The 25563-nt window shown below is 44.0% G+C and overlaps 1 protein-coding gene across 3 annotated transcripts in view; it reads right to left on the bottom strand.

Annotated features, from left to right (window-relative positions):
- Positions 1–25563, bottom strand: part of FGD3 (FYVE, RhoGEF and PH domain containing 3) — a 205838-nt gene that overhangs the window by 13771 nt on the left and 166504 nt on the right. For all 3 annotated transcript variants that reach the window (XM_054036013.1, XM_054036014.1, XM_054036015.1), the window contains exons 15-17: positions 17315–17377; positions 6974–7099; positions 3887–4039 (exon numbers count right to left, since the gene is read on the bottom strand). In XM_054036013.1, coding sequence (XP_053891988.1) covers positions 3887–4039; positions 6974–7099; positions 17315–17377 — 342 coding nt within the window. The remainder of the gene's footprint in view (positions 1–3886; positions 4040–6973; positions 7100–17314; positions 17378–25563) is intronic.

Here is a 25563-nt window from a genome sequence, read left to right as displayed (position 1 = left end):
TCACCCCCCAGCTCCCTGGTTGTCCACGTGGCAGCATAGCAGGCACGCCAGCACTCGCAGAAGTCTACTCCTCTGGACAGGGTGGCAACGAGGATGGACCTGCTAGGCAGGAAGGCATATTCTTCGGTGGGAGTACAGTTCCAGATTGCAAACTACCAGGCTCTGCTAGCCAACTACACCAGGCTAGTAGAGTTCAGGGACAAGCTGCTGCCAGAGCAACAGCAACAATTCCAGGCACTGGTAGACTAAGGACGACTGGTCGCCAAGGTGGGCATCCAGGCCGCTGTGGACGCGGCCGACATGTCCTGTCACTTTCTATCGACCGGTGTTATGCGCTGGGACTTGTGGCTACACAATCATCCAGCTTCCCCAGGGAGATCCAAATCGAGAACCTGCCCTTTGACAGGAACAAATTGTTCCACAAGAAGATGGACGATTCCCTCCACTGAAGGTCTCCAGAGCCATGCTACGGTCCCTCGGTATATATACCCCATCCCCAAGATGCAGGCATCAAAGGCAAACATTCTGCCCGCACCCCTACACTCCTTATCCGGCTACCTACCAATGTCACCAGGAACCCCCATGTCAGCAACCCGGATCTCAACGACCACGCTTCCCTGCCTCCACCACAACCATATCCTCAACCCTCTCCCAGCAACAGACAAAACCTCAGTTTTGACATGCAGGTTGAGACCCACTAACCTCCCGCGATGCCACCTGTGGCACCCCATATCGTTTTGGGGAAGCCATCTTGCCCTGTTTGCCGACAATTGAGGCAAGACCACCACGGATACCCCTATGGGACCTGAATCTTGTTCTCTCTGCCTTCACGAAGCCACCCTTTGAATTGCTGGCAACACGCTCCCTCTCCCACCTCTCAATGAAAGTGACATTCTTGGCAGCCATTACCTCATCCAGACTGGGCAACGAATAGAAGCCACAATGGCGGACCACCCCCTTCCCCGATATCCCACAAGCACAAAGTATCCTTGTGGCTCCACCCCAAATTCATCCCAAAAGTGGTGTCGGAATTCCAACTAAATTAGAGCATCGACCCGCTGGTTTTCCATCCCAAACCACATGCTTCCTCACTAACAGAGCCTTGCATGCCCCTCGACATCTGCCATGCACTGGCATTCTGCCTACACAGGACTCCACCCTTTTGCACATCGCTTTAATTATTTGTGACCGTCGCCGAACAGTCCTTTTGTCCGAACGCATCTCCAAATGGGTATCGGGGTGCAGCTATGAATGCTACACCAATCCAATGCACCCCTATCTGATAAAGTTATGGCACACTCTACGCAAGCACAAGCTGTCACATCGGCCTAGCGGATGCATCCTGGCAAGACATCTGCCATGCGGCAACGTAGCTTTCCATCCGCACGTTCACGATGCACTATGCCATTGCGCAAGTGGCTGCTACAGAAGCCACTGTAGGCCAGGCTGTATTGCAGATTGCACTTCCATTGGCATTCTTGCACCCACCTCCATAATGACTACTGCTTGCGAGTCACCCACCCACGTGTGGAATACACACAGGGGCCCATCACTCAAAGAAGAAGAGGTTACTTACCTGTAACTGAAGATGCTTCGAGATGTATTCAACTACCCGCCCTCCAGACCCTCTGCTTCAGACTGGATTCCATGATGGTAAGAGGGAGACTGGAGAGGTATCGACCTGCACTACTTATTATACCCTCAGCTGGGATTACAAGGAGATGCACTACACATGTGCGGGTCAACGGACACTGCTACGAAACACTTCTGGACTCAGAGGCATAGCGCGCATGCGCACCCATATGTGGAATACAGATAGGGATCACACATCTCAGAGAACCTCTAGTTACAGGTAAGTAACCTCTTCCTATTTGGTTTGTTTGTAGGAGGTCATTTGGTAAAGGAGAGCTGGAAGGCTGACACCATTCCATGGTTCACCACTTAGCTTGCTTCACCACAGGTTGGCACCAAGATGCACAATCTTCCCTCTGGTAGGAAGTGCACAAGACATTCTATCCACCGCATACATCCTTTACTCTAGTGTAGACTAGGCAAATGTCTTGATTTGAGTGGGGGGAAAAACATCAACCAACAAGAACATCCAGAAGGATAGAGTTAAGAAAATGCAGTATTTTTACTGCTTCTCTTTGGACTGCATTATAGCCTGTGTTTACAAACCCATTTTTTCCCAACATTATAATTAGCAGAGACTCTAGTATATGAATGGGAGGAAATATGATGAACCATACCCCAAGGCCGTGTGACAAAAGGAAGAAAAAAAGCTTTTTGTGACTGAAAAAATGTCTATACTGTATTGGCCTTTCCAGCGGAAAAAAACTCTAGAGGATTTTTGGCATCTGTAATAGCACTTGTGAAGTGGCAAGCTCTCAAGTTGTTATTAAGCTCATTAACAAAGTTTTATGTAAAAAAGGAAGGGAAGAAACAGACTTGCTCAAATATTTCTCTTTTGTGCACTTACCACCTTTCTTGCATTTTACCTGATCCTTTGAAGACTTAGCACAGAGCTAAAAGTCTGAGCATGTGAATGAAAACTACTCAATTTCTTGGATTTTTACAGGAAGTAATCTGTTCTCTGAAGTAAAGCCTTGGGTCACATTTCACTGGCTTTTAAATAGCTTCCTGACTTTTAGGATTAGCAGAATTCTCTGCTGTTTAGGTGCAGGCTTTAACTTTCTTGGCAGATAGTTCTGCTGAAATGGCGTTGATAGGTCATTGTGACATACTGCATGCAATACTGGGGCATACTCAGTTTTATTCTTGGGCTGTAATCACAGGTGCATGGTATAAAAGAGAGACTTTGCAGCTTGAAGATATCAAGCCACAGGGCCAGATACTTCATTGTGCCTTGCAGAAGACACAGTTCAGGAAGGGAGCGTGCACCTATGACTTTACCCCACTTTGCACCTCTAGGATTTGGGACCAGGATGGGAGTACAAAGTTGAGGTTGAGCACCTAGACAACAGAGAATTCCATTAATCAGTAAAGTCAAGAAACTGCTCACTTCTGGGAGCTGCCCCCAGTAGTCAAAGGGCTGCTCTGCAGCTAGAACAGCCAAAGCTCAAAGCCACCCCCATCACACACCTAAGCACACCTCTGTGCTACGGCATATGGTCATTTGCACCAGCCCCAGGTCATCCAGTGCAGGCAGTATTCCTTGAGGGACAGTTAAACACAAATGACACCTCCACTCCCAGCACCATGCCTTAAGCACAAGATCATCCTTATGGCTTGGTGGAGCATGAAGCAGAGCACAGCTCTGGGCGAGTGCTGTGTGCGCGCTCTTCTCACTCAGTCTGCCCCAAAGAGAAAGGTTGCAAAGACAGTGGCCATCCCACTCTACTACTGCTTGATGTTTCACACACAGGATTATTCATTCAAAAATGGCTTGGCGTGCCCTTGTATGAATCACTGTGAAAAATGGTCAATTGCACTGGCATTTTGTAGGAAAGTGAAATTTCAAGAGCACAAAGCTTTCCAGAATGGGAACAAGAGAAGTTACATGGAAACAGATCTGATGTCTGCACAGGTACACCTATAGAAAGCTGGATAAGGTGCCACTAGTTTGAATGGAATGGAATGTCCCAGCAGGGCAATTATTTAAAACCTGGGGGCTGAAATTTCCCTGCAAAACCGGTGTATCCCTGCATGAAAAGTACAAAACTCATGTTTGAAAATAGGATTCACAGTGTATGTCCATACAGCTCTACAAGCGCCAGTTTGTCAGGTGTATGTTGTGAGTGATAGCCTACTAAAAGGGTGTAAGATCATGGAGAAAAGCACGCCCCAAGGGATTTAATAACAAATAAAATAACCAGCCTCTTCAGGCATCAAGCATGTTAAAAGCTTATTAGCAAGATAACTGTACCTCGACTGCAGTTTTTTTCTTTTGTTCTCCCATAGATTCAGCTCCTGTATTGCACGGGACTGCTGATGATAGCAGAAAACAGTCTTTACACACTCGATTGTGACGGCTGTTATCTGCAAGTGGCTTAAATTCAGAGCATTTTGCACAAATAACCTGTATCAGAAAGATAATACTTCATTCTTCAGCCACTATTAAAAACAAAATCCCTGTTATTTACAACCACTTTGCTGCAGGTAAATTGCTGAAATAAAATCCTGCAAACTTATGCAAGGATGAGACAGATTGACAGATGTCCTGTAACTTACGTAGGTCAAGGTCTGAGATGGGATACCTCCCTTCCCTCAATCAGAAATGAAGGATTTTTTTATCCTGTATTGTGTTTCCAACCATTCAGAAAGTGACTGACAGGTATCTGCTTTTCTGTTCCCATATAAAAGGTCTGAGTTATAATAGTCTTAAGTTTTCAGTGCCTAATGATCATGAGTGCCCAGCTTGAGATACCTTAAAGAGGCCTGATTTTCACAGTGGGTGCTGTCTGAAAAATCAGGCCCCTTTGAGTTGTTTGGAGCTCAGTGTCCAAAAATTGAGTCACTTTTGAGAATTTAGGCCAATAAACTGTCCACTACATATAATGATCTGCCTGATGCCACGTTGGGTTGGGAGGCAGTGATTTTATGGCTTTCAATTCTTTTTTCTGGTTTGGCACAAATAAGCAATTAAACTTGACATGAAATCAGCGCTTGCGAAAAGTGCTGGATATACAGCGCTGGAGACTCAACTTGTCTGTTTATCTGCACCACTCCCCTGTACAACCCCAAGCAATGAACCTAACCATTCAACTCAAGGTACCCTCCTCCTCAAGAGGAAGAGGATAGTTCAGTCTATTGGAACTATGCACAGGAATACGGTGAGCACAGCTGTATTTATGTGCCCATCCCTCCAGCAGGAGCAAAAAGCACTGACTTATTTCACGTAGCCCACTGAACAGCAAATGGCAGCAACTGTCATTCACTACTAATCTTGGCTGGGTTTGAATTTATGAGCTGGGACCACCACTGTCCCACGGTCCCAGGGAGGCCAGTTAGGGGTTCTCTCAGTTGCTTGGCCATGGAGGACAGCTTTAATTATGCTGCTGGCATAAGGTCCCGTAGAGACCGAATACCAGTGGTGAATGGAGCATAATGGAGCCTTGCTCCATCGAACCGCCTTTTCTTCTCTTTCCTCCTAACACAACTTCTTCCCTCCCCACCCCTAATATGCCCCCTGCCTCCCCTCAACCCAGGCAGTGGAATTTCCAGCACAGGCGATGGTGGAGTTGGGCAACAGGGCTGGTAAAGGAGATGGCACAGCTTTGTGTCAGCAGAGATTCCCCCTGCAGAGTGAGGATACTTGTACAAACCTCTAGCTGCTTTAAGTTTTGGTGCAAGGTGGACCTGGCAAAGTGGAGGATATGGCCCCTTGTCTCCATATCCCACTACAGAGCAGTGAAGTCAGTTTTCAAATTTGCAGTCTCATGGCACTAACTGCAGTAGCAGAACCACTATGGGGAAGGAGATCCACCCCTTATGTGCATTATAAGAGCAGTCAGCAGGATTTAACTTCAAATCCCACTTTATTACACAACAAGAGTCTGAATGCTCTTCAGTCGCGATAGTACGCTCTCATATGTATGCCCACAAGATATGAATTACTACACAAAGCATTGCATTGCTCCAGTTCAGTGCACTGAAATGCACAAACAAAAGCAAACTAACATTTTTTTGAATAGTCTTTGCTAGAGGCAAATTAACTCCTTTCATTTGCATTCTACTACCCGCACCAGAAAACACTGCACAACCAACAATTGTTTATTTAACATTAAATTATTAATAACTTAATTCTCATTTTTTTTTTGTCCATGGGGAGTTTTTTGTTTGATTTATTTTAAAACTGAGCTTTGATGTAACAGTTTAAATACCAAAGAAAGTGTATTTATTTTAATAATTATTTAAAAAAACTCCAAAGATTCAAGATAGCTGACTCCAGAATAATAGTCTCTCTTCCACTGTAATAGTATTTGGATTCCTGAGATGAATGTTTTAGAAAGGATGGCTTTTAATATTCTTAGCTACACATTTTACCTGTCTGTTCAGATCCAAATTTATCTCCATTCTACAAAAACTTGATATTATTTCACTAACTATTCTAAACTAGTCACACCAGGAACATGAAACCCTGAAACTGATATCACAGAAGGAAAGTTTCAAGCCACAATAAGGCAGTCAACAATCATGTAATTTTGGGCTGGGATTTTCAGAAGCGCCTCAGAGAATCAGGTATCCAAAACCCACTGAGATTCAATTGGAGATGGGCACCTAATTCCCTTTGGCTCCTTTAAAATCCAGGCCTTAAGCTTCTAGCGCCTGGATTTTTCATGTGCTGGATTCTCCGGGCTTTTCAAGCACAGAAGAACACCCTCTTTGGCCAAAAGCACCCGGATTTAGTTTTGCCACTGGGGGAAATGCAACCCCTCACTTTAGCACTGAAGCCTTCTGGTTGATCAAATCAATCAGGACAGCTGGAACTCATTACCCTAGCTACAAAATGAATGGTTTCCTCTCAGAAAAGGAGAAGGAAGAAGGCACTTGGAAGCCTGCAGCAAGAGGCTGCTGATGAAGATCTAGAGGAGTTGTGTTTCAGACTATTTATTCTGCTGTTGGTTAGTGGTAAGGGGTGCTAGTCATGTGAAGGAAACCCTGGTCAAGGAGGTTGTTTTTTGGAATACCAGATACAGAACAAACAGGTACAGAGGCAGCTTTCCTTTCAGCCACAGAAGTGTGACATTTGTCTCCTCAACCACTCACTCATGGCCTTTTACACCGCCATAACTTTGCTTTGTTTTGCCTGATCCCCAATGGACAAGGCAAGTTGAAAGGTCTGTTCTATCACAGCCCTGCTGCGAACTCCAGTGCCTATCCTACTGGAAACTGAAAAGTTCCCTCAGAATGAAACAAACTCAGAATTTGATTTAAAAAGTCATCTGTTGCAGACAGACTAATTAAATGGACAGAAAATGAAACATTGCTACAATTTCATTCTGATACTCACTGCCCCACATTGTTTGCAATGGTGCCGCCTTTTAGTGATGGAGTTAAAGCTTTCGTTGCAGCTTTTGCAAGCTTGCTTTTCCTTGTCTCGCTTGGTTTTAGAAGATGATTTTCTGCAGGAATCAGGCTGAAATGAAACATACAGTTAGGTGACATTATACAACATAATTATTGCAAAACAATTTTCTGCCACTCACTTTCTACCATGCTTACGAAGCTCTTTCCCAGATTTATTCCCCCCCACAGACAATTTTAGGGAAAATTTCCTCTTACTAAACCTGTTGGGGTTGAGGCTGCAATGGGGATGTGCTGATTTTTAATTATAAGGCTCTCAGCTGTTTGGGCCTTACTCCTCAGAGTCCACCTCTTCCATTGTGCATTATTGGAGCCAGAGAGTCACTCCATCTGACACCCTATTGGTTTAAAGGGGATTGGTCTGGAGGAAGGGCATTCTCAGTGAGGGGTCTTCACTCTGGAACTCACTCTTTCTCTGGTTATCCAACAGAGCCTAAATTTGATTATCCTTCAGGGCATGGGTTCAAACTATAGCATAGTGGCTGGATAGCTAAATGTCTTGGACAGTTTAGACACAACAAATCCTTCATCTTGGCAGGTGGTTGGACTAGATGACCTTTGTGGTACTTTCTAACCCTATGGTTCTATGATTCTATGTTGCAAAACTTATCTATTCTTTGTGGGGTGAGGGAGATTTCTGCAAGGATGGCTTGGATGGGAAGAGCAGTCTTGTGCTCTGATGTGCTGATTAGTTTTGAAGTGGGCATTGTTTGGAACTGCCTTCCAAAGGGAGTAGTGGGAGCTAACTTGCTTTAAGACTGCGCTTGATAAGTTTATGGAGGAGTGGCATGATAAGACTGCATATTATGACATATAGCCCATCTGCAACTGCTATTAGAAAACATCTCCAATGGCCAGAGATGGGACACTAGATGGGGAGGGCTCTGAGTTACTACAGAGAATTCTTTCTTGGATGTCTAGATGGTCTCACCCACATGCTCAGGGTGTAACTGATCACCATATTTGAGGTTGGCAAGGAATTTTCTCCCAGATCAGACTGGCAGAGACCCTAGGTTTTCCCCCCCTTCCTTTGCAGCATGGGGCATGGATTGTTTGTGGGTTTGAACCAGAGTAAATGATGGATTCGCTGTAACTTGAAGTCTTTAAATCAAGATTTGAGGACTTCAGTAACTCAGACAGAGGTTATGGGCCAATTACAGGAGTGGGTGGGTGAGGTTCTGTGGCTTGTGATATGCAGGAGGTCCAACTAGATGATCGTGATTGGTCCCTTCTGGCCTTAAAGTCTATGAGCTTGTAAAACTATGGTCCTGAGCTCAGAGCTCTGGATGGACACATGCATCTCCTTGTAAGTTTGAATAAATAAATTCCTGTGCCTTCTCCCTGGTCAGCACTGCTCCCTTTGGGGACTCTCCTGGCTGCCTCTGGAGCCTATAGCAGGAGGGAAGATTGTAGGCACCTTGTACTACTCCCACTATGGCAGACTTTCCACACACTTTCTGTGCAAAAAATTATAACCAAATTACTCTGGCACAGTCCCTGGCGTGAATTTCACTTATGTCTATGCAGGAGAAATACATCACACTACAGTAATGTAAGATGGCTTCACTAGCGAAATAATGTCAAACTGAAACTTGCAAGACAAAAGCCTTAATAATTCACTCCCTATTTCTGTGCTTCAGATAATCCACTCACAAGCTATTGAGAGAAAAACCTTTCCCTAGTAAATTTTTACCAACGTGCCCATAACTAAAGTAGAAGCAGAGGTATTTTACTTTTGTTATGGAGTTTATATTGGCACTCCAGCAATCAATTGAAGGAGAAGGTGTAAGCAGTAATTTCACAATAATGCAGCTATGGTTTCAGCTTTCGTTATGCCTGGAGCAGTCTGAAGGAACCTATAGTACCAGATAAAGGATGAACACCTTACAGATTACATTTAGAAAGGGATGCGATTGTACATGGAGAAAAACACACATACCCTTCTTCCTCAAAGAGCTGTGCACCATCAGAAGAGGTAAGTCACAAGGCCTATGTGAGAGAGCCATCTACCCAAATAATTCCATCTGCAGAAAGCTGAAGTCTTTCATAAGAGGAGAGGGATTCCAGAGGCTTGGGAATTCAGAGATGGGAGCCAGTATATAAAATCAGAGGTGGCAGCCCACTCATTCCCATGCTGGAGATACTAGCCCTGAGGGAAGCCTGTAGCTTTCTAAAGGACCCTCTCTCCTCAGCACAGTGAAAGCCAACCTAGTGAGTGATGCCTCTCTAGGAAGTCAACATGTTGTAGCTGCCCCTGTGGAAGCCACTTAAGCAACTGTTTCTAAGACTTGATTCCGAGATGCGTTGAATGTTTGTAACTCTCACTGATTTCAATGCAACCCATGAAAAGGCCATGAGTAGCAAGCAGTTTGAACCCTGGGCACTCAATCTCAGCAAAATGAAGGGGGCGAGGGAGAGAGCTGTGTTCCATTTCTCAGTAGCAATTTCTGGAGAGAGAAAATAGACCATGATTCTGCTTCTGCTACAAACAAAGTCACTTTAGGAAGATGATTTGCTACATTTAATATTTTTATCTCATGGGAAAATCTGCATGTCAGAAAGCAACATGATCACCACATGATATACTTCGTGGCTCTACCAGCTAACCTCTGTATCCTCCTCCTTGTGACCTTGTTTACTATCTGTCCCATCTACCACCACTTTCTTCTATGCTCCAGGCCACAGCCTCCCCACCCCAACCAGCCAGTGTCCCTCTTCCTCTTTTCCTTTGTTCTGGGCTCTCTTGCTTTCTTCTGCTCTTCTTAGCCTTTATCTATCTCAGTCTCACATACTGTCTCCAGCACACACACTTGGTTCCCCTCACTTGCCCTAACTGCACCCTTCACCCTGCTCCTCCCAGGCCCTACTCCTTTTCCTGGAGCAGGACAGAGTGATGCAAAGGGGCCAAGCTGCTACATTACTGACTCTACTCCTAAGTTTTCTAACGCCTCTAACTGACCCTCTGTTCCAATAGTCTCTGAGAACAGTAGAAAGCAGAATGCTAGTCAACAGTGCTACAGGACTACCCTGATTGCAACCTCAGTTTTAAATGAATTTGTTCTTTTTAATTTTGTTTGCTTCCTTCCTGCTTCAAGGGCAAAACTGCAAACCTTTACATAGGTACCGATGATGTTTCGCGTTAAACTTTATGGAGCGCAATGATACAGCTTTGCTCATTTAAGGAAAATGACTAGAGCTCTCTTTACATGCACATTTACAGCTGCCCAAAACAGAGAGAGTTCCTATGGATCCATGTCCTCTCACACACACAGCTCACATGTGGTGCTGCACTTCGCTTGAAAAGAGTTCACTGCAGCTAACCTGACATTATCACAACTAAATCATTTACAGATGTCTTAGACGATGCACTACCACTGAGTTTCATTTCACACTATATCAGAACTTCTCAAAGTAAGGCATACAATTAAGGAGACTTGGAATACTTTCCCTAATCAGCATGAGTCTAAAGAGCATCCATTTTTTTCCAGCATTTCTACTGGCTAAAAGAACAGGCGTACTTGTGGCACCTTAGAGACTAACAAATTTATTAGAGCATAAGCTTTCGTGGGCTACAGTCCACTTCATTGGATGCATGTAGTGGAAAATACAGTAGGAAGAATATATACACAGAGAACATGAAACAATGGGTGTTACCATCAGGGCCGCCCAGAGGATTCGGGGGCCTGGGGCAAAGCGGGGGAGCTGCGGCGCTTGTACTCACCCGGTGGCATTTCGGCGGCGGGGGGCCCTTCAGTCGCTCCGTGTCTTCGGCAGCACTGAAGGGCCCCCCGCTGCCGAAATGCTGCCGAAGACCCGGAGCGACTGAAGGGCCCCCCACCACCGAAATGCTGCCAAAGACCCGGACTGCCGCCCGGGACAAATTGCCCCACTGCCCCCCCCCGGGCAGCCCTGGTTACCATACACACTATAAGGAGAGTGATCAGTTAAGGTGAGCTATTATCAGCAGGAGAGAAAAAGAACTGTTTGTAGTGGTAATGAAAATGGCCCATTTCCAGCAATTGACAAGGAGATGTGAGTAACTGTGGGGAGGGGGCGGGGGGGGAATAAGCATGGGGAAATAGTTTTACTTTGTGTAATGGCCCATCCACTCCCAGTCTTTATTCAAGCCTAATTTAATGGTGTCCAATTTGCAAATTAATTCCAATTCAGCAATCTCTCGTTGGAGTCTGTTTTTGAAGTTTTTTTGTTGTAATATTGCGACTTCATTCATTTCTGATGGATGTCTTTTACAGCTTTAATTCTGGTGTTAATACTAATTAAATGTTTAGGAGACTGCATTTCCTTTTAACTGTAGAGGAATGAACCCTTTTAAATGGTTACAGCAAAGCACTTCGTCACCGGCTAATTAAACTTTGAAAAGTTTTATATTGTTACAATTTGCACTAAAAGATTTTGGTGCTCATATATACCCACGTGGCTTCATTGCTGTTAATGGAGTTGCATGGGTGTAACTGAGGGGAAAATTTGGCCTTGTGAGTTAAGTTACTGGATGGTAATCTTAAAGAATAGTGTAAGACCAATGCCATGTCTACCTGATGCACAATATCCATTACTGCTGATACATACTAACGACTGCTGTGAGGAGAAACAACTGTTTAAAATTCCCCACTATACACTGGCTTTCTTTAGCGGAAAGTCAGCTGATGGATTTGGAATGCACTGGGTAGCTCCCTAATAAATGAGATAATAATAATAATAATAATAATATGCATTTCCATAGCATAAAAAAGAGGAAGCTGCAAGTAAGGTATTTTCCATGAGAGACCTCAGCTTTGAAACCTACTTCCCTCTTCATCTAAAATAGCCAGAATCAGTTGACCTTCATGACTGCAAGGCCTATGTATTTACCAAGGCTTTGGGGGAGGGGGATAGTGAGGGACAGAAGAGTAAGATAAAGGCTGGGATTGTGAGTGAGGGAGATATTGACTGGGTTTCGGGTGAGCTGATTTTTATTTATGATTGCATTTTAATGTATGGCAAAGGGACCTAGAGCCCATGACAAGAACTTTACTTTGTATTATTTTTAATAAACCTAAAAAAAAAAAATTTGAAGAAGTCTTTCATTCAAAGATCTAAACACTTGACAAACATTAAGCAAGCTTCATAATGCCCCGCTAATGGTCCATATTTAAAATGAGCTAACTGAGGTACAGAAATGTCAAGTGACTTAATGTCATATAGTTATTCAGTGGCAGTAATGGGGACAGAACCAAAGAGATTTTGCTTTCAGATCTCTGTTTTAAGCACTGAATTACATTAAACAAGACAGTCTATCCATTCCACGGAGCACAGGTCACATAGTTAGCAGTGCCATCTACTGCTAATTACACATCGCCTGAAGTGAGTTCCTTGCAAGTCAAGACAGTGCTTTGAATAACACATGTGTTCTGGAGGCCAGATCAGATCCTAACTGTCATAGCTCCATTTACCAGCTGAGCATCTCTCTCTCTTGTTTGGCCAACTGAATTAATTATATATGTTCAAAAAGGACCTACCAAAAAGAGGGCCTGACCTCACCTGAGGTCTTTTGATCTTACTGCGAGTAAACAATAAATACTAATAATAATGCTCAATTTTCCTCATATAACTAATCCTATTGAGGTTAGTGAGACTACTTACAGACAAAGTTAACCGCATGTGAAACTCTTTGCAGGAACGAGGCCTAAGAGTTGCTTTCACAAACAGGGAAGTTTTGACCACTAATCTGCTTTTATTCTACAGTTATCTCGCATTTTCAAAATTTCGATTTCCAGTTAAACTATTCATTGAAGTTTTGAATTTTTATCAAAAAATTGGAAGACCATTTCAAAGACTACACTTTGGAATTATTCATGCCTTAAATCTAAGCATATGCACAAGTATTTGCGAGATCAGTGCTTCAGCCAGTGAAAAATGAGAAAAGCAGGCATCGTTAGTGAACTGTTATAGCCTCCTTCACTTCAGAGGGAGGAAGGAAAGCCAAGAGAGTTCATTGTAACATTAAGGAATGAAAAGGGTTTAGGGGATTGTCTGTTTTGTAATTTCATTGTTTTCTTGTTATTTTTTTCCTCGTTTTTCTCTTTCACCTTATGTCTAGTCCAGTATTTAAAATCAGGGCTGTCAAGTGATTAAAAAAATTATTCGTGATTAATTGCACTGTTAAAGAATAATAGAATACTATTTATTTAAATATTTTTGGATGTTTTCTACATTTTTCAAACATATTGATTTCAATTACAATACAGAATACAAAGTGTACAGTGCTCACTTTATATTTATTTTTGGTTACAAGTATTTGCACTGTAAAAAGACAAAAGAAATAGTATTTTTCAATTCAGGTGAATTGAACTATAGTGCACTCTTTATCATTAAAGTTGAACTTACAAATATAGAATTATGTAAAAAAAAACTGCATTCAAAAATAAAACTATGTACCATTTTAGAGCTTGCAAGTCCACTCAGTCCTACTTCTTGTTCAGCCCATCACTCAGACAAAGAAGTTTGTTTACATTTGCAGGAGATAATGCTGCCCGCTTCTTGTTTACTATGTCAGCTGAAAGTGAGAACAGGCATTCTCAGGGCTCTGTTGTAGCCAGCGTCGCAAGATATTTAGGTGCCAGATGCGCTAAAGATTCATATGTCCCTTCATGCTTCAACAACCATTCCAGGGGACATGTGTATGCCATGCTGATGGTGGGTTCTGCTCGATAACAATTCAAAGCAGTGCAGACCAACACATGTTCATTTTCATTATCTGAGTCAGATGCCACCAACAGAAGGCTGATTTTCTTTTTTCGTGGTTTAGGTTCTGTACTTCTGCATGCTCCCTACCTCATCCCTCTCAGATTTTGGAAGGCACTTCAGATGCTTAAACCTTGGGTCCAGTGCTATAGCTATCTTTAGAAATCTCACATTGGTACCTTGTGTTTTGTCAAATCTGCAGTGAAAGTGTTCTTAAAACGAACAACACGTGCTGGGTCATCATTCGAGACTGCTATAATATGAAATATATGGCAGAATGCGGGTAGAACACAGAGCAATTCTCCCCCAAGGAGTTCAGTCACAAATTTAATTAACGCACTATTTTTTTAACAAGCGTCATCAGTATGGAAGCATGTCCTCTGGACTGATGGCCGAAGCATGAAGGGGCATGCGAGTGTTTAGCATATCTGGCACATAAATACCTTGCAATGGCAGCTACAAAAGTGCCATGAAAACACCTGTTCTCACTGTCAGGTGACATTGTAAATAAGAAGCTGGAAACATTATCTTCCGTAAGTGTAAACAAATTTGTCTTAGCGATTGGCTGAACAAGAAGTAGGACTGAGTGGACTTGTAGGCACTAACGTTTTACTTTTGTTTTGTTTTTGAGTGCAGTTATGTAACAACAACAAAATCTACATTTGTAAGATGCACTTTCAGGACAAAGAGATTGCACTACAGTACTTGTATGAGGTGAATTGAAAAATACTATTTCTTCTGTTTATCATTTTTATAGTGCAAATATTTGTAATTAAAATATACACTTTGATTTCAATTACAACACAGAATATAAGATATATATGAAAATGTAGAAAAACATCCAAAATATTTAATAAATTTAAATTGGTATTCTCTTGTTTAACAGTGAGATTAATTATGTGATTAATCGTGATTAATTTTTTAATTGTGATTAATTTTTTGAGTTAATTGCATGAGTTAACTATGATTAATCGACAGCCCTATTTAAAATATAAGCCCCTAAATTGCACATGCATGTTATATGTAGGAGTTCAAACTGATAATCAGGTGCTCATATAGACAGGTGCATGAACAACAGAGGTATTTCCAAGCTTACTTCCCATTTTATGGGGTTACATATTTTCCATGTGAAAACTACATGTTCATCAACACACACACACACACACACACACACACACACACACCCTTTCAGCATGAGTCTTTGAAAATGTGCTGAGTTAAGTGAAATGGAGTTAACCCATATTAAAAATAGTATGGTTTACACTTTATAATATTGCAGGTTTTTTTTTAAGTTATATGGTTCTGTATGTGTAAGACATTTATACTGAATATTAGGAACTGTAGGTTGGGTTTGAATTTAAGTATACAAAAGTATAATGAATACCGTATGTTGGCTGTAAGCAGTTACCATAATGCAGTGTTCGTACGCTTGTTGCATTTCTTCCATTATTTCTTTATTATCTGGCTATGCTAATATGTAATAAACTTCAAATAAGTCTTACTCTTCTTCGTATTTCTTCATTAAACTGAGCCAAACATAGAAGGGAGCTACTAGTTTGCTGACCACCACTACCACCAAGTGGTTTACATGGATAAGATTTAAAGTAGAATCAGTGCACTTCCACTTACACGAATACTGAGATGGCTCTTAACAGGTGTGACGATTAAAATCAAATATGACTTAAGGCTGTGACATGCAACACAGTTCAGGCTGATGTTACTCTTCTGTCACACAACTGTGTTACAATATAGCACAATGAGAAACAATCATTGGTAGGTAGGCAGGGGAACATAACTTTTATTAGCCTGAGGAACAATGAATTATTTTTTAATCAGCTAAAATGTGTTATTTAAATTCAGGGTTATTTAAAATTTATTTTTCTTTAAAATATAATTTAATGGAAGATTATTAAATAAACCAAGACATACCATTCAAATCCATTGTTACACAAATATGTATTAAAAGTAATTGGACTCAAATATGTATTGGGACTTTGAACAAAAGTTAGATCTAGTTAAAACATTTTGTTATGAAATACGAGACTAAGAGAAATGTTTCAATTTTTTAAAAATGACAATTGAAAGAATTATTTTAAAACAAATATTTTTCTGTAATATTTGCAACCCAAACATTGCAGCACTGAATGTATGACTAACTATAAAGAAAAACAGATGTGACATGTGATCTTCATTGTTTTTCAGGGAAGTGCAAAATATTAATAAACATAAATAATGAGAACTATGCTAGTTTTCAAAAAGTCTTTCATTTTTAATAGATTACATGCTGTTAGTGGTACAGGTAAGGAATTGTACACTTAAATTAATTACTTTTAATTGAATCATAACTGTCTATATCAACTCCCCTTATCTGGTGTTATACATCAACACACTGACTTATTCAAAACTGTTAACCCTCTGCTTACTGATTTCTGAAGTAGGATGTGTCTCCTGGGCAGAGCTCTAACAATGTGCCAATCCCAACAAAGATACTTGGGGAATCATCCTATTAAATGCACTCCTGGGCTGATTCTGTACATATGTGGTAGCTGGACCACAAAAGGCCACCTACTAGTGAGAGGGAGTAAATGAGAGGAAGGAGGAGAGCTGCCATGCAGCATCTCTCATCTGCTTCCAGAAAGTGACAAGGACACTTAAGGTTTTACTACCAAAACCTATCTACTATTACACAAGTGGATGGAAGGAGATAGGGACAGAATGTGAGGCTGCCTGGAGACAGCAGTCCATGCACCGGGCAAATAATGCTATTAAAGACCACTTCTGACTGTTCCACAATAAAACTGGGATAAGTTTTGGCGAGGGTCCTTGCTGTTGAAGGCAGTCATGCCATACCTAAGACCCTTCCTGAAGACCTGGGATTCTGGTAGACTGTCTTAGGTGCGAGGGAAGAGTGTACTAAAGATAGAAGATAATGAGTGCACAAACCTATTAGAGTAGGAGTGGTGAAATGACTCAGCAGCTGACATCAAAGGGCTATGAGGACTGTGTTGAAATTGTTATGAAAAATATCTGGCTTGCACAGTAGCCAATCTTCCAGGGTGTTAAAGAACTGACCTTTTCACCACCCGACGCCCTCAGCAAAAATAAATGAGAAACATACTATGGACTAATTATTTTTCAAATTGTACTTCTAAGCTGACGTTCAATTATACAATTGCAAACACATATACCTGAAACCAGTCAATGACTGGATAACAACACTGAATGGGGAAAATAACCAGAGTTCTAAAAAAACTGAGAAAAATAATGTCCTTCAGTTTAGGTTCACACGGCATATGGTGAGTTTAGCCAGAACTAGAGGGTCAAATTCAGAGATGATATAAATTCTGGTGTAAATTCTACATCAGCAAATGAGCGCTTGTGGGTGTAATTTACACACATGTGGTGGAGGAGGGGCAGGGTTGGAGGAGGAAAAGCAACGAGCAGCAGAGCTTGAGAGGGTGCAGAACTCTCTCCTGTTTGTTTTAAAGTCTGCCTAAACAAAAACGTTAATCTCACGATTACTTACCCCTCCAGATCCACTGATGCCATCTGCTCCTGGCATAGATTCTACAGAGCTGGTGCTTACTATCTAAAGGAAAAGAAAATCACAAAGAACATTTCAATATGGAGATTGCTCTTAAATTATGTTAATCATTAAAATCAAAACATGAAATAATGCACTTCTAACCCCTCATTTGTTCTGGTTATGAATATATGTTAATTGCACGTGTATTCAACTACTCTGGAATATTCAGCTGGCAATAAAGTGGGGGACTTTGCAGATGGCATTGAATTACAAAGGTCTGTTTACACATTCAGAAACGTGCATGCACACAATAAATACCTATGACAGACACCTTAAACAGAAGAGAAGTTTTGGGTTACACATATAAAACAAAAAGGGGCAGTTTTTCAATTTCACAGCTACATTGATTCTTATAATACAAATCAAAAAAGCAAAGTAGTTTGTGTAGTCATCAGTGTGACGTTGCAGCCCATAAGGCTTTATGGAAATATGCTTATGAATGTATATATGACATAACTGGAATATGTTTTATGCTACATATACCATGTAACATATCTCTGTAAAGGTTAGGAGTACTTGTGGCACCTTAGAGACTAACAAATTTATTTCAGCATAAGCTTTCGTGGGCTACAGCTCACTTCTTCAGATGCATAGAGTGAAACACACAGACAGAAGATATTTATACATACAGAGAACATGTAAAGATGGAAGTACGCATACCAATTGTAAGAGACCATCTTTACATGTTCTCTGTATGTATAAATATCTTCTGTCTGTGTGTTTCACTCTATGCATCTGAAGAAGTGGGCTGTAGCCCACGAAAGCTTATGCTGAAATAAATTTGTTAGTCTCTAAGGTGCCACAAGTACTCCTGTTCTTTTTGCGGATACAGACTAACACGGCTGCTACTTTGAAATCTGTAAAGGTTATGATCTACTGAATATATTCATTCTATTTGTATGCATGTATCATTTTTGTATTCGAAGTTATGAATATTGGTTGTGTACTTGTTTGATTTTAAGTAGCCTTAGTAAGGCATTTGGTCAGCTTCTTTAGAAAGGAATTTGCAAGTTAAGTGCCCAATCAAGAAACACTTAAGCTAACAATGAACGTTGAGACGCCAATCCACATCTGAGCTTTCCTGGGAATGTGGCCTGGCTTGTAAGGACTGAGTCATGCATGGACATGTGACTTGCCCATGTGACTCCAAAACTCCATCTTGGAGCTGGATTTTGCATAGGAGAGAGGAGGGGGTCTCCACTAGGGTTACCATACGTCCGGATATTCCCAAACATATCCGGCTTTTTGGGGCTCAAATCCCCGTCCGGGGGGAAATCCCAAAAAGCCGGACATGTCTGGGAAAATAGGGAGGGAGGGCTCGGCGCTGCTCGGCCGGGGCCTGTGGGGCTGGGGCCGGCGGTGCTCGGCAGGAGCCGGGGTGCGGGGCCGGGGCCGGTGCGGTGCCGGGAGCACGGAGCCAGGGGCGCGGTGCCGGGCCGGGAGCCAGGCCAGGCCAGGAGCCAGGGTCGCAGTGCTGGGCCGGGCGCGCCCCAGGGCCCGAGCCAAGCCGGGTGGGAGACGCTGGGGCCAGAGCCGCTTGGCCTGGGCTGGCCGGCCGCCAGAGGGAGCCGCTCAGCCAGGGGGGCCGGACTGGGCCACGCTGCACCCCGCCCCAGCTTACCTGCTGCCTCCCTGTTTCAGGCTTCCCGCCAACATCTGATTTGCGGGAAGCAGGGGAGGGGGAGGAGCAGGGGGCGAGCGTTCAGGGGAGGGGGCAGAGTTGGGGCGGGGCTGAGGGCGGGGAAGGGGCGGGGCCGGGTCCCCATGGAGTGTCCTCCTTTTTAAAAATTAAAAGATGGTAACCCTAGTCTCCACCCACAAGAGAAAGTCGATTTAAGCCCCTGGGAGACCCCTCCATTTTGTCTTCAACTGGCTCAAGAGAAAGCCTCTCCACCCCCAAAGGATACCTGAAAGAAACTGGAACAAAGGACAGTAACCACAGGAGTGTGAGTGTTTGCTAGACCCAGACTAGAAGAAGGCTAGTCTGTAAAAGTAGGGTTACCATACGTCTGGATTTTCCCGGACATGTCCGGCTTTTTGGGCTCCAAATCCCCGTCCGGGGGGAAAGCCCAAAAAGCCGGACATGTCCGGGAAAATCGGGGGGGGCCGGGCCGGGGGCTCCGGGGCCGGGCCGGCGGTGCGGTGCCTGGCCGGGGGCTCGGGGGCTCCGGAGGGGCCGGGCCGGGGGCTTGGGGGCTCCGGCGGGGGCTTGGGGGCTCCGGCGGGGCCGGGCCGGGGGCTCGGGGGCTCCGGCGGGGGCTCGGGGGCTCTGGCGGGGCCGGGCCGGGGGCTCGGGGGCCAGGCCAGCGGTGCTGGGGGCCGGGCTGGGGACCAGCGGTGCGGTGCCGGGGGCCTGGGGACCGGGCCGGGGACCACAGTGCTGGGCAGGCCGGGCCCGGCACCCCAGGGCCGGGGCCAGCCTGGGCCGCGCCTCCTCCCCCCACACTCCCCCTTACCTGCTTCAGGCTTCCCGCGACTCAAATGTTCGCGGGAAGCAGGGGAGGGGTGGAGACTTTGGGGCGGGGCCGGGGGCCCGTGGAGTGTCCTCCTTTGGGAGGCACAAAATATTTTAACCCTAGTAAAAGAAGCTTACTGGAACATCTCTGAGGGTGAGATTTCATCTCTAATCATTTTCTTACTGTATTAGGTTTAGACTTGCGTCTTTTATTTTATTTTGCCTGGCAATTCACTTTGTTTTGTCTGTTATTACTTGGAACCACTTAAATCCTACTTTTTGTATTTAATAAAATCACTTTTTACTTATTAATTAACCCAGAGTATATATTGATACCGGGGGGGGGGGGGGGGAAACAGCTGTGCATATCGCTCTATCAGTGTTATAGAGGGTGAACAATTTATGAGTTTATCCTGTATATGTTTTATACAGGGTAAAACAGATTTATTTGGGGTTTGGACCCCATTGGGGGTTAGGCATCTGAGTGCTGGAGACAAGAACACTTCTTAAGCTGTTTTCAGTTAAGCCTGCAGCTTTTAGTGGATGTGGTTCAGACCTGAGTCTGTGTTTGCAGCAGGCAAGTGTGTCTGGCTCAAACAAGGCAAGGTTCTGGAGTCCCAGGGAAAACAGGCTCAGAGGTAGTCTCTGCACACCAGTTGGCAGCCCCAAACGGTTTTCTGTGATCCAACCCATCACAATCAGAACCCTAAGATGGAAGTGTAGCTCCGTGGTACAGATTTCACCCATTTAAGTGTTTTTATAGCTGATTTATGTTAAGACATTCCAAGAATGTAAACATATGTACACAGTTTATTTAATTAAGCTAAAAATATCAAATCAAAAACACCAAGGACATAACTTGTAGGAACACTCCATAATACTCTAGTTTGTAGCAAAGGAGATTTAGGTTAGATATTAGATGGAAAAAGACAAAAACAAAACAAAAAACCTAACTAAGGTTAGTTAAGCTCTGGAATAGGCTTCCAGGGGAGGCTCTAGAATCCCTATCATGGGAGGCTTAAGAACAGGTTAGACAAATACCTGCCAAGGATTGTTTAGGTATACCTACTCCTACTTCAGGGTGGGTGGATGGACCAGAGATGACCTACTGAGGTCCCTTTCCAGCCCTATATCTCTATAAACACAGGCCTGATGCTGAGAGATGCAGAGTACCTGTATCCATTGTTACCTTAAACTGCAGTAGAAGATGCTCTGCATCTCGAAGGATTAGGCCCTATTTATCATTAAGTCCCCTACCTATCATACCCATATGCCATCCACATTACTCACTTTAACACATGTAATATAATGCATAGATCTGGGACCAAATCTATAGGCTCAGAGAAATCCATTAGTTACACTACATCTTCCAACTTTAATTAGAAGTACGTTTTTATTTTTGTTGTAAAAACAATTTGTGCTGTAGAATTCTTGACTCAGCTACTGGACTAAAATACTAGCACTGAAAGAGCTGCTAAATTTGAAGTCTAGTTGTAACCCTTTATATGCTAACACAATCGAACAACTGCTCAGAACAAACACTGTAAGGCAAATAGGAGCCAAATTGGTACAAATGTGGGTTAGATCAATGCAAACCCAGAATGGTAGATTGGCACTACCCCAGAAAGAGCTGAGAGAGGGATTACACCTATTTAGGACAATGCAACGTATGCTGACCTCTCTGTACCCAACCAGCTGCACTGTATTCTCCGGAGAGGGGCAACAGTACTGTCTTTGGAGACAACATACTTACTTAGTACTGCAAGAAGGGAAAGCAGCAAAACCGGGTCTTACAGGAACTCTATCAAATCAGTTAAGGAGCAGCACTGGTGAGTCTCAATTAATCCTTGATGGCAAGGAGGATGAAGCCTGTGACACAAGGCCTCAAGAGAGTATATATACCATGGGGTGGGAGGGATGTGAGCTTTGACAGAGATGTGGAGAATGCCCTCCAGGTGGGGGGAAATCATCTAAAGCACTTCAACAGCCTCAAGCAAAAATTTGTATATGTAAAAGATACACTAAGAAACTGATCACCTCCCATAGGTGCACTCTAGCCTTAAGCTACATAAGATCTCAAAAGAGCTTTACCAACATTAATACACTAAGTCCTAAATCCCCTGGGAGGTAGGTACAGTATCCATGCAGTTTCCAGTACAATGTCGTTTGGCAACTGATATTTGCTGGTCACATAGGTTCCCCATCAGTATTTTAACTGCAACTTCTAAGATTCTATCAAGATGTCTCCATCCCAGCATGCATCTCACATTTTCTCTGGAGAGAAAGCCTCTATGGAAAAAATGTTCTCTCTCCAGAGAAAAATATTTTTATCTTCCTTCCTACTGGAAAATGTACATGTACTCCTGCCAATTTGGAATCCCTAGTTATGGCCCTTAAGTTACTTTTAAAATGTTACTTTCAACATTTATAAAATGTGTCCTATGTGGATGATCATTTTTCATTCATTTCTCTAAACAACTCCACCAGAGAATCATTATTTTAATAGGATCCAGAAGGTACTAAATAATTGCAGTACACAGCCAGTGCTGGAATTCAGCTTCTAGACCTCGGGAGGCCCATGTGTATGGAGTTTAGACTCTCAGCCAGGGCCGGTTCTAGCTTTTTTGCTGCCCCAAGCAGCAAAAAAAAGGGCCGCCCCCCCCAGCAGAGTGCCGCCGGAACCCCCCTCCAGAGCGCCGCCCCCCGCGCTGAGCGCCATGTGCCGGAGCCCGCCCCCCCTGCGCTGAGCGCCGCCAGAATCCCCACCCCCAGCGCCGAGCCCCGCGCCACCCCCCCAGGCGAGCGCCGCGCCGCTGGAGCCCGCCCCCCCCCGCCGAGCGCCGCGTGCCGGAGCCCGCCCCCCCCCCGTGCCTAGTGCCGCCGGACACCCCCCCCAGCGCCGAGCCCCGCACTGCCCCCCCCGCCAAGCGCCGCGCCGCTGGAGCCCGTCCCCCCCCCCCGCCGAGTGCTGCCGGAACCCCCCCCAGAGTGCCCCCCCCGCCGAGTGCTGCCGGAACCCCCCCCAGAGTGCCGCCCCCCCGCATCGCCCCCTCCGCCGAGCGGCGCGCCGCCGGAGTGCCTCCCCCCCCGCGGAATGCCACGCCGCGCTCCCCCCGCCGCCCCTTACCAGGTGCCGCCCCAAGCATGTGCTTGGGTGCCTGGAGCCGGCCCCTGCTCTCAGCATAAGAGGAACCAAGTCTCTTCCTTAGCTTACTTCCACCATTGTGTTCTGTCACTAGCCTTGTGGTTACACACGCATTGTGGGTCACTAACCTTTTGTGAATTAATGGGAAAAAGTCATTTTGCGTGGGAACACTTGTATATTATTTAATAAGAGGAGACATTTATGTAGCCTTAACCATAGCAAATGGGGACGGAAAAAACCCCATGTATGTCCTCTGTCTAAAGGAGTGGTGCTGCAATGGAATCTCAAGTGACTCAAAAGAGACTCCTTCTAAACTGATGCTGTTCTGATCCTGGGGTTGATGGGGAGGAAGAAAAACAACTGGCCAATAACCAGGCTCCATCTTCGCCCACTCAACAAATCTTTCCTAAGATGTGAATTAATGATTACTCTGTTATTTATATTGCAGCGGTGCCCGGGATCACGGCCCCACTGTGCTAGGCTCTATGCAAGCATACTAAGAGACACAACAAGTGGGTGTTAAAACCAATGGCAATACCAGTTAAGAGAGAGGCTCAGGAACTGTTTTTCAGGTTTGGAACCCTTTTTTTAGATTATATCAGAAATTGCTGAGTAAGCAATACCTATGTGCATTCATCTATTTCGTGGCAGAAAAGAGGCACTTGGAGCTCCTGGAGGTTGATGCCCACACTGTCTGATTTGAACGTGTAAATGCCTTTTTGCATCTGCAGAACACTAGCATACAGATTCTTGTCAGTGACCAATTACAGAGTCAGTGCGACATATTGGCCTGATTTTTAAAATTAGTAAGAGAAATATATATTTTATAATCAAGTCTTTAAATCTCAGTTTAAAATACTAGTACAGTCAGTGGAGAACTCAATGCACTGCCATGCTGGGATCCAACTTCAAGATTGAACTTGGTCTCTCTCTCCTAAAAGTAGAAGGGGCTAAACACTTGACTAGATATACAGGTTGGGAGCACTTGAGTCACTCCTCAGAAGCCCTCCAAGCTGGCATCAGAAGAGCACTGACAAGCTCTGGTGGAAGCTGCACTCAGTCCTAGTTCAGTTATTCCTCAGCATCCCTACTGCATAACTGAAATGTTCAGACTAATGTATATGATAGTAAGTAAAAACCTACACTTTAGTCGTGTCGTTGACCTTTAATTATAGGAATTCAGTTAACCAAAGTGTTAAGAGTCATCTATGAATTTACACCAAAGACTGACTCTTGTGCCTTGCAGCAGCCACTAATGACTGCCAATTCAGCACAAATACTGGATGCCAAGATCATAGGGTGGGGAGTCCCAACATATTTCAGATCTTCCCCTGAGCTTGCTAGATCCAGGGCCTATTCTGCCCTGACAGATGAGCAAATGACTTGCTCCAATGTACTGCGCTGAACATGGATCACAACAGAAGTCACATCATTTGTAGGAGCCGATATAAACGTAAATTATAGCCAGTCAGAATGCAGTCATTCTTGTCATACAAGAGAAAATGAGGATAATACATCATCTATTTTTCTCTCTAATGTGTCCTGATCTGTCTAATACCTCATGATGATAGCAAACTTACTTGATATACCTACAATGTGATAAAATTGCTGCTCTGAGATTGCTCTTGGTATTTGTCCAGTTTTCCATATTTACAGTATCAATTTCAGCTCTTTTTAACTGACAGTAATTTATTGCACGTTCGGCTTGACATCAAATCTCAAAGTCGATCATACTGATAATTTACTCTTCTGAAAATATAGATGAGCAATCTGGTACAGAGGAAATTAACATGTATACTGCATTCACATCAGAGCGGAGAAATAAATCATTTATTTCCTGTTTGTCTTTTTACAAACTACTAGTGTGTGAACACTTGGCTACCTCATGTTCACAATCTCAAAGTAAACTGGAGGTTAAGAAGCAAGATATAATTATGAAGAAATCAGCCAGTCAGTCCTATTTGGATAGGGAAAGTCTGCAAGGTAATTTCGCCATTAACAAGAGGATGCTCTATCTGAACATTTCTGCTTTGAAAGCAGCCCAAGGAACCTAAATATTAGCTTATGGGGTTCAGGTTTTTCCCCTAATTAATTCTGATTTTAAATAGGGTATTATTAAGTGATGAATAATTGTGTCCCTTGATTGGCACGTGAAAGCAGGGCCGGCTCCAGGGTTTTGCCCGCCCCAAGCAGCCAAACAAAAAAACAAAAACAAAACAAAAAAAGCCACGATCGCGATCTGCGGCGGCAATTCGGCGGGAGGCCCTTCGCTCCGAGCAGGAGTGAGGGACCATCCGCCGAATTACCGCCGAACAGCTGGACCTGCCGCCCCTCTCCGAAGTGGCCGCCCCAAGCACCTGCTTGGTAAGCTGGTGCCTGGAGTGAAAGGAACTCTCTGCAAAAAGATCCTCTCTGTTCATCAAGGAAGGGAGGGCTCACCCATTCCCACTGCATCATCCACCCACCTCTGGACTTTGTGTAGACCTCTCCGTGCAGTCCAGAGGCCATGCTGGGATGAGATGTATACATAACATCCCTCACTCAGGCTCTGGGGAAGTTACTCCCAGAAGTAATGCTGCATAGAGCTGC

Source organism: Malaclemys terrapin, chromosome 7 (assembly GCF_027887155.1).
Source record: "Malaclemys terrapin pileata isolate rMalTer1 chromosome 7, rMalTer1.hap1, whole genome shotgun sequence".
In the NCBI taxonomy this organism is placed as follows: Eukaryota; Metazoa; Chordata; order Testudines; family Emydidae; genus Malaclemys; species Malaclemys terrapin.
The sequence above is the reverse complement of the archived record's forward strand: the minus strand, read 5'-3'. Positions and strand labels throughout refer to the sequence as shown.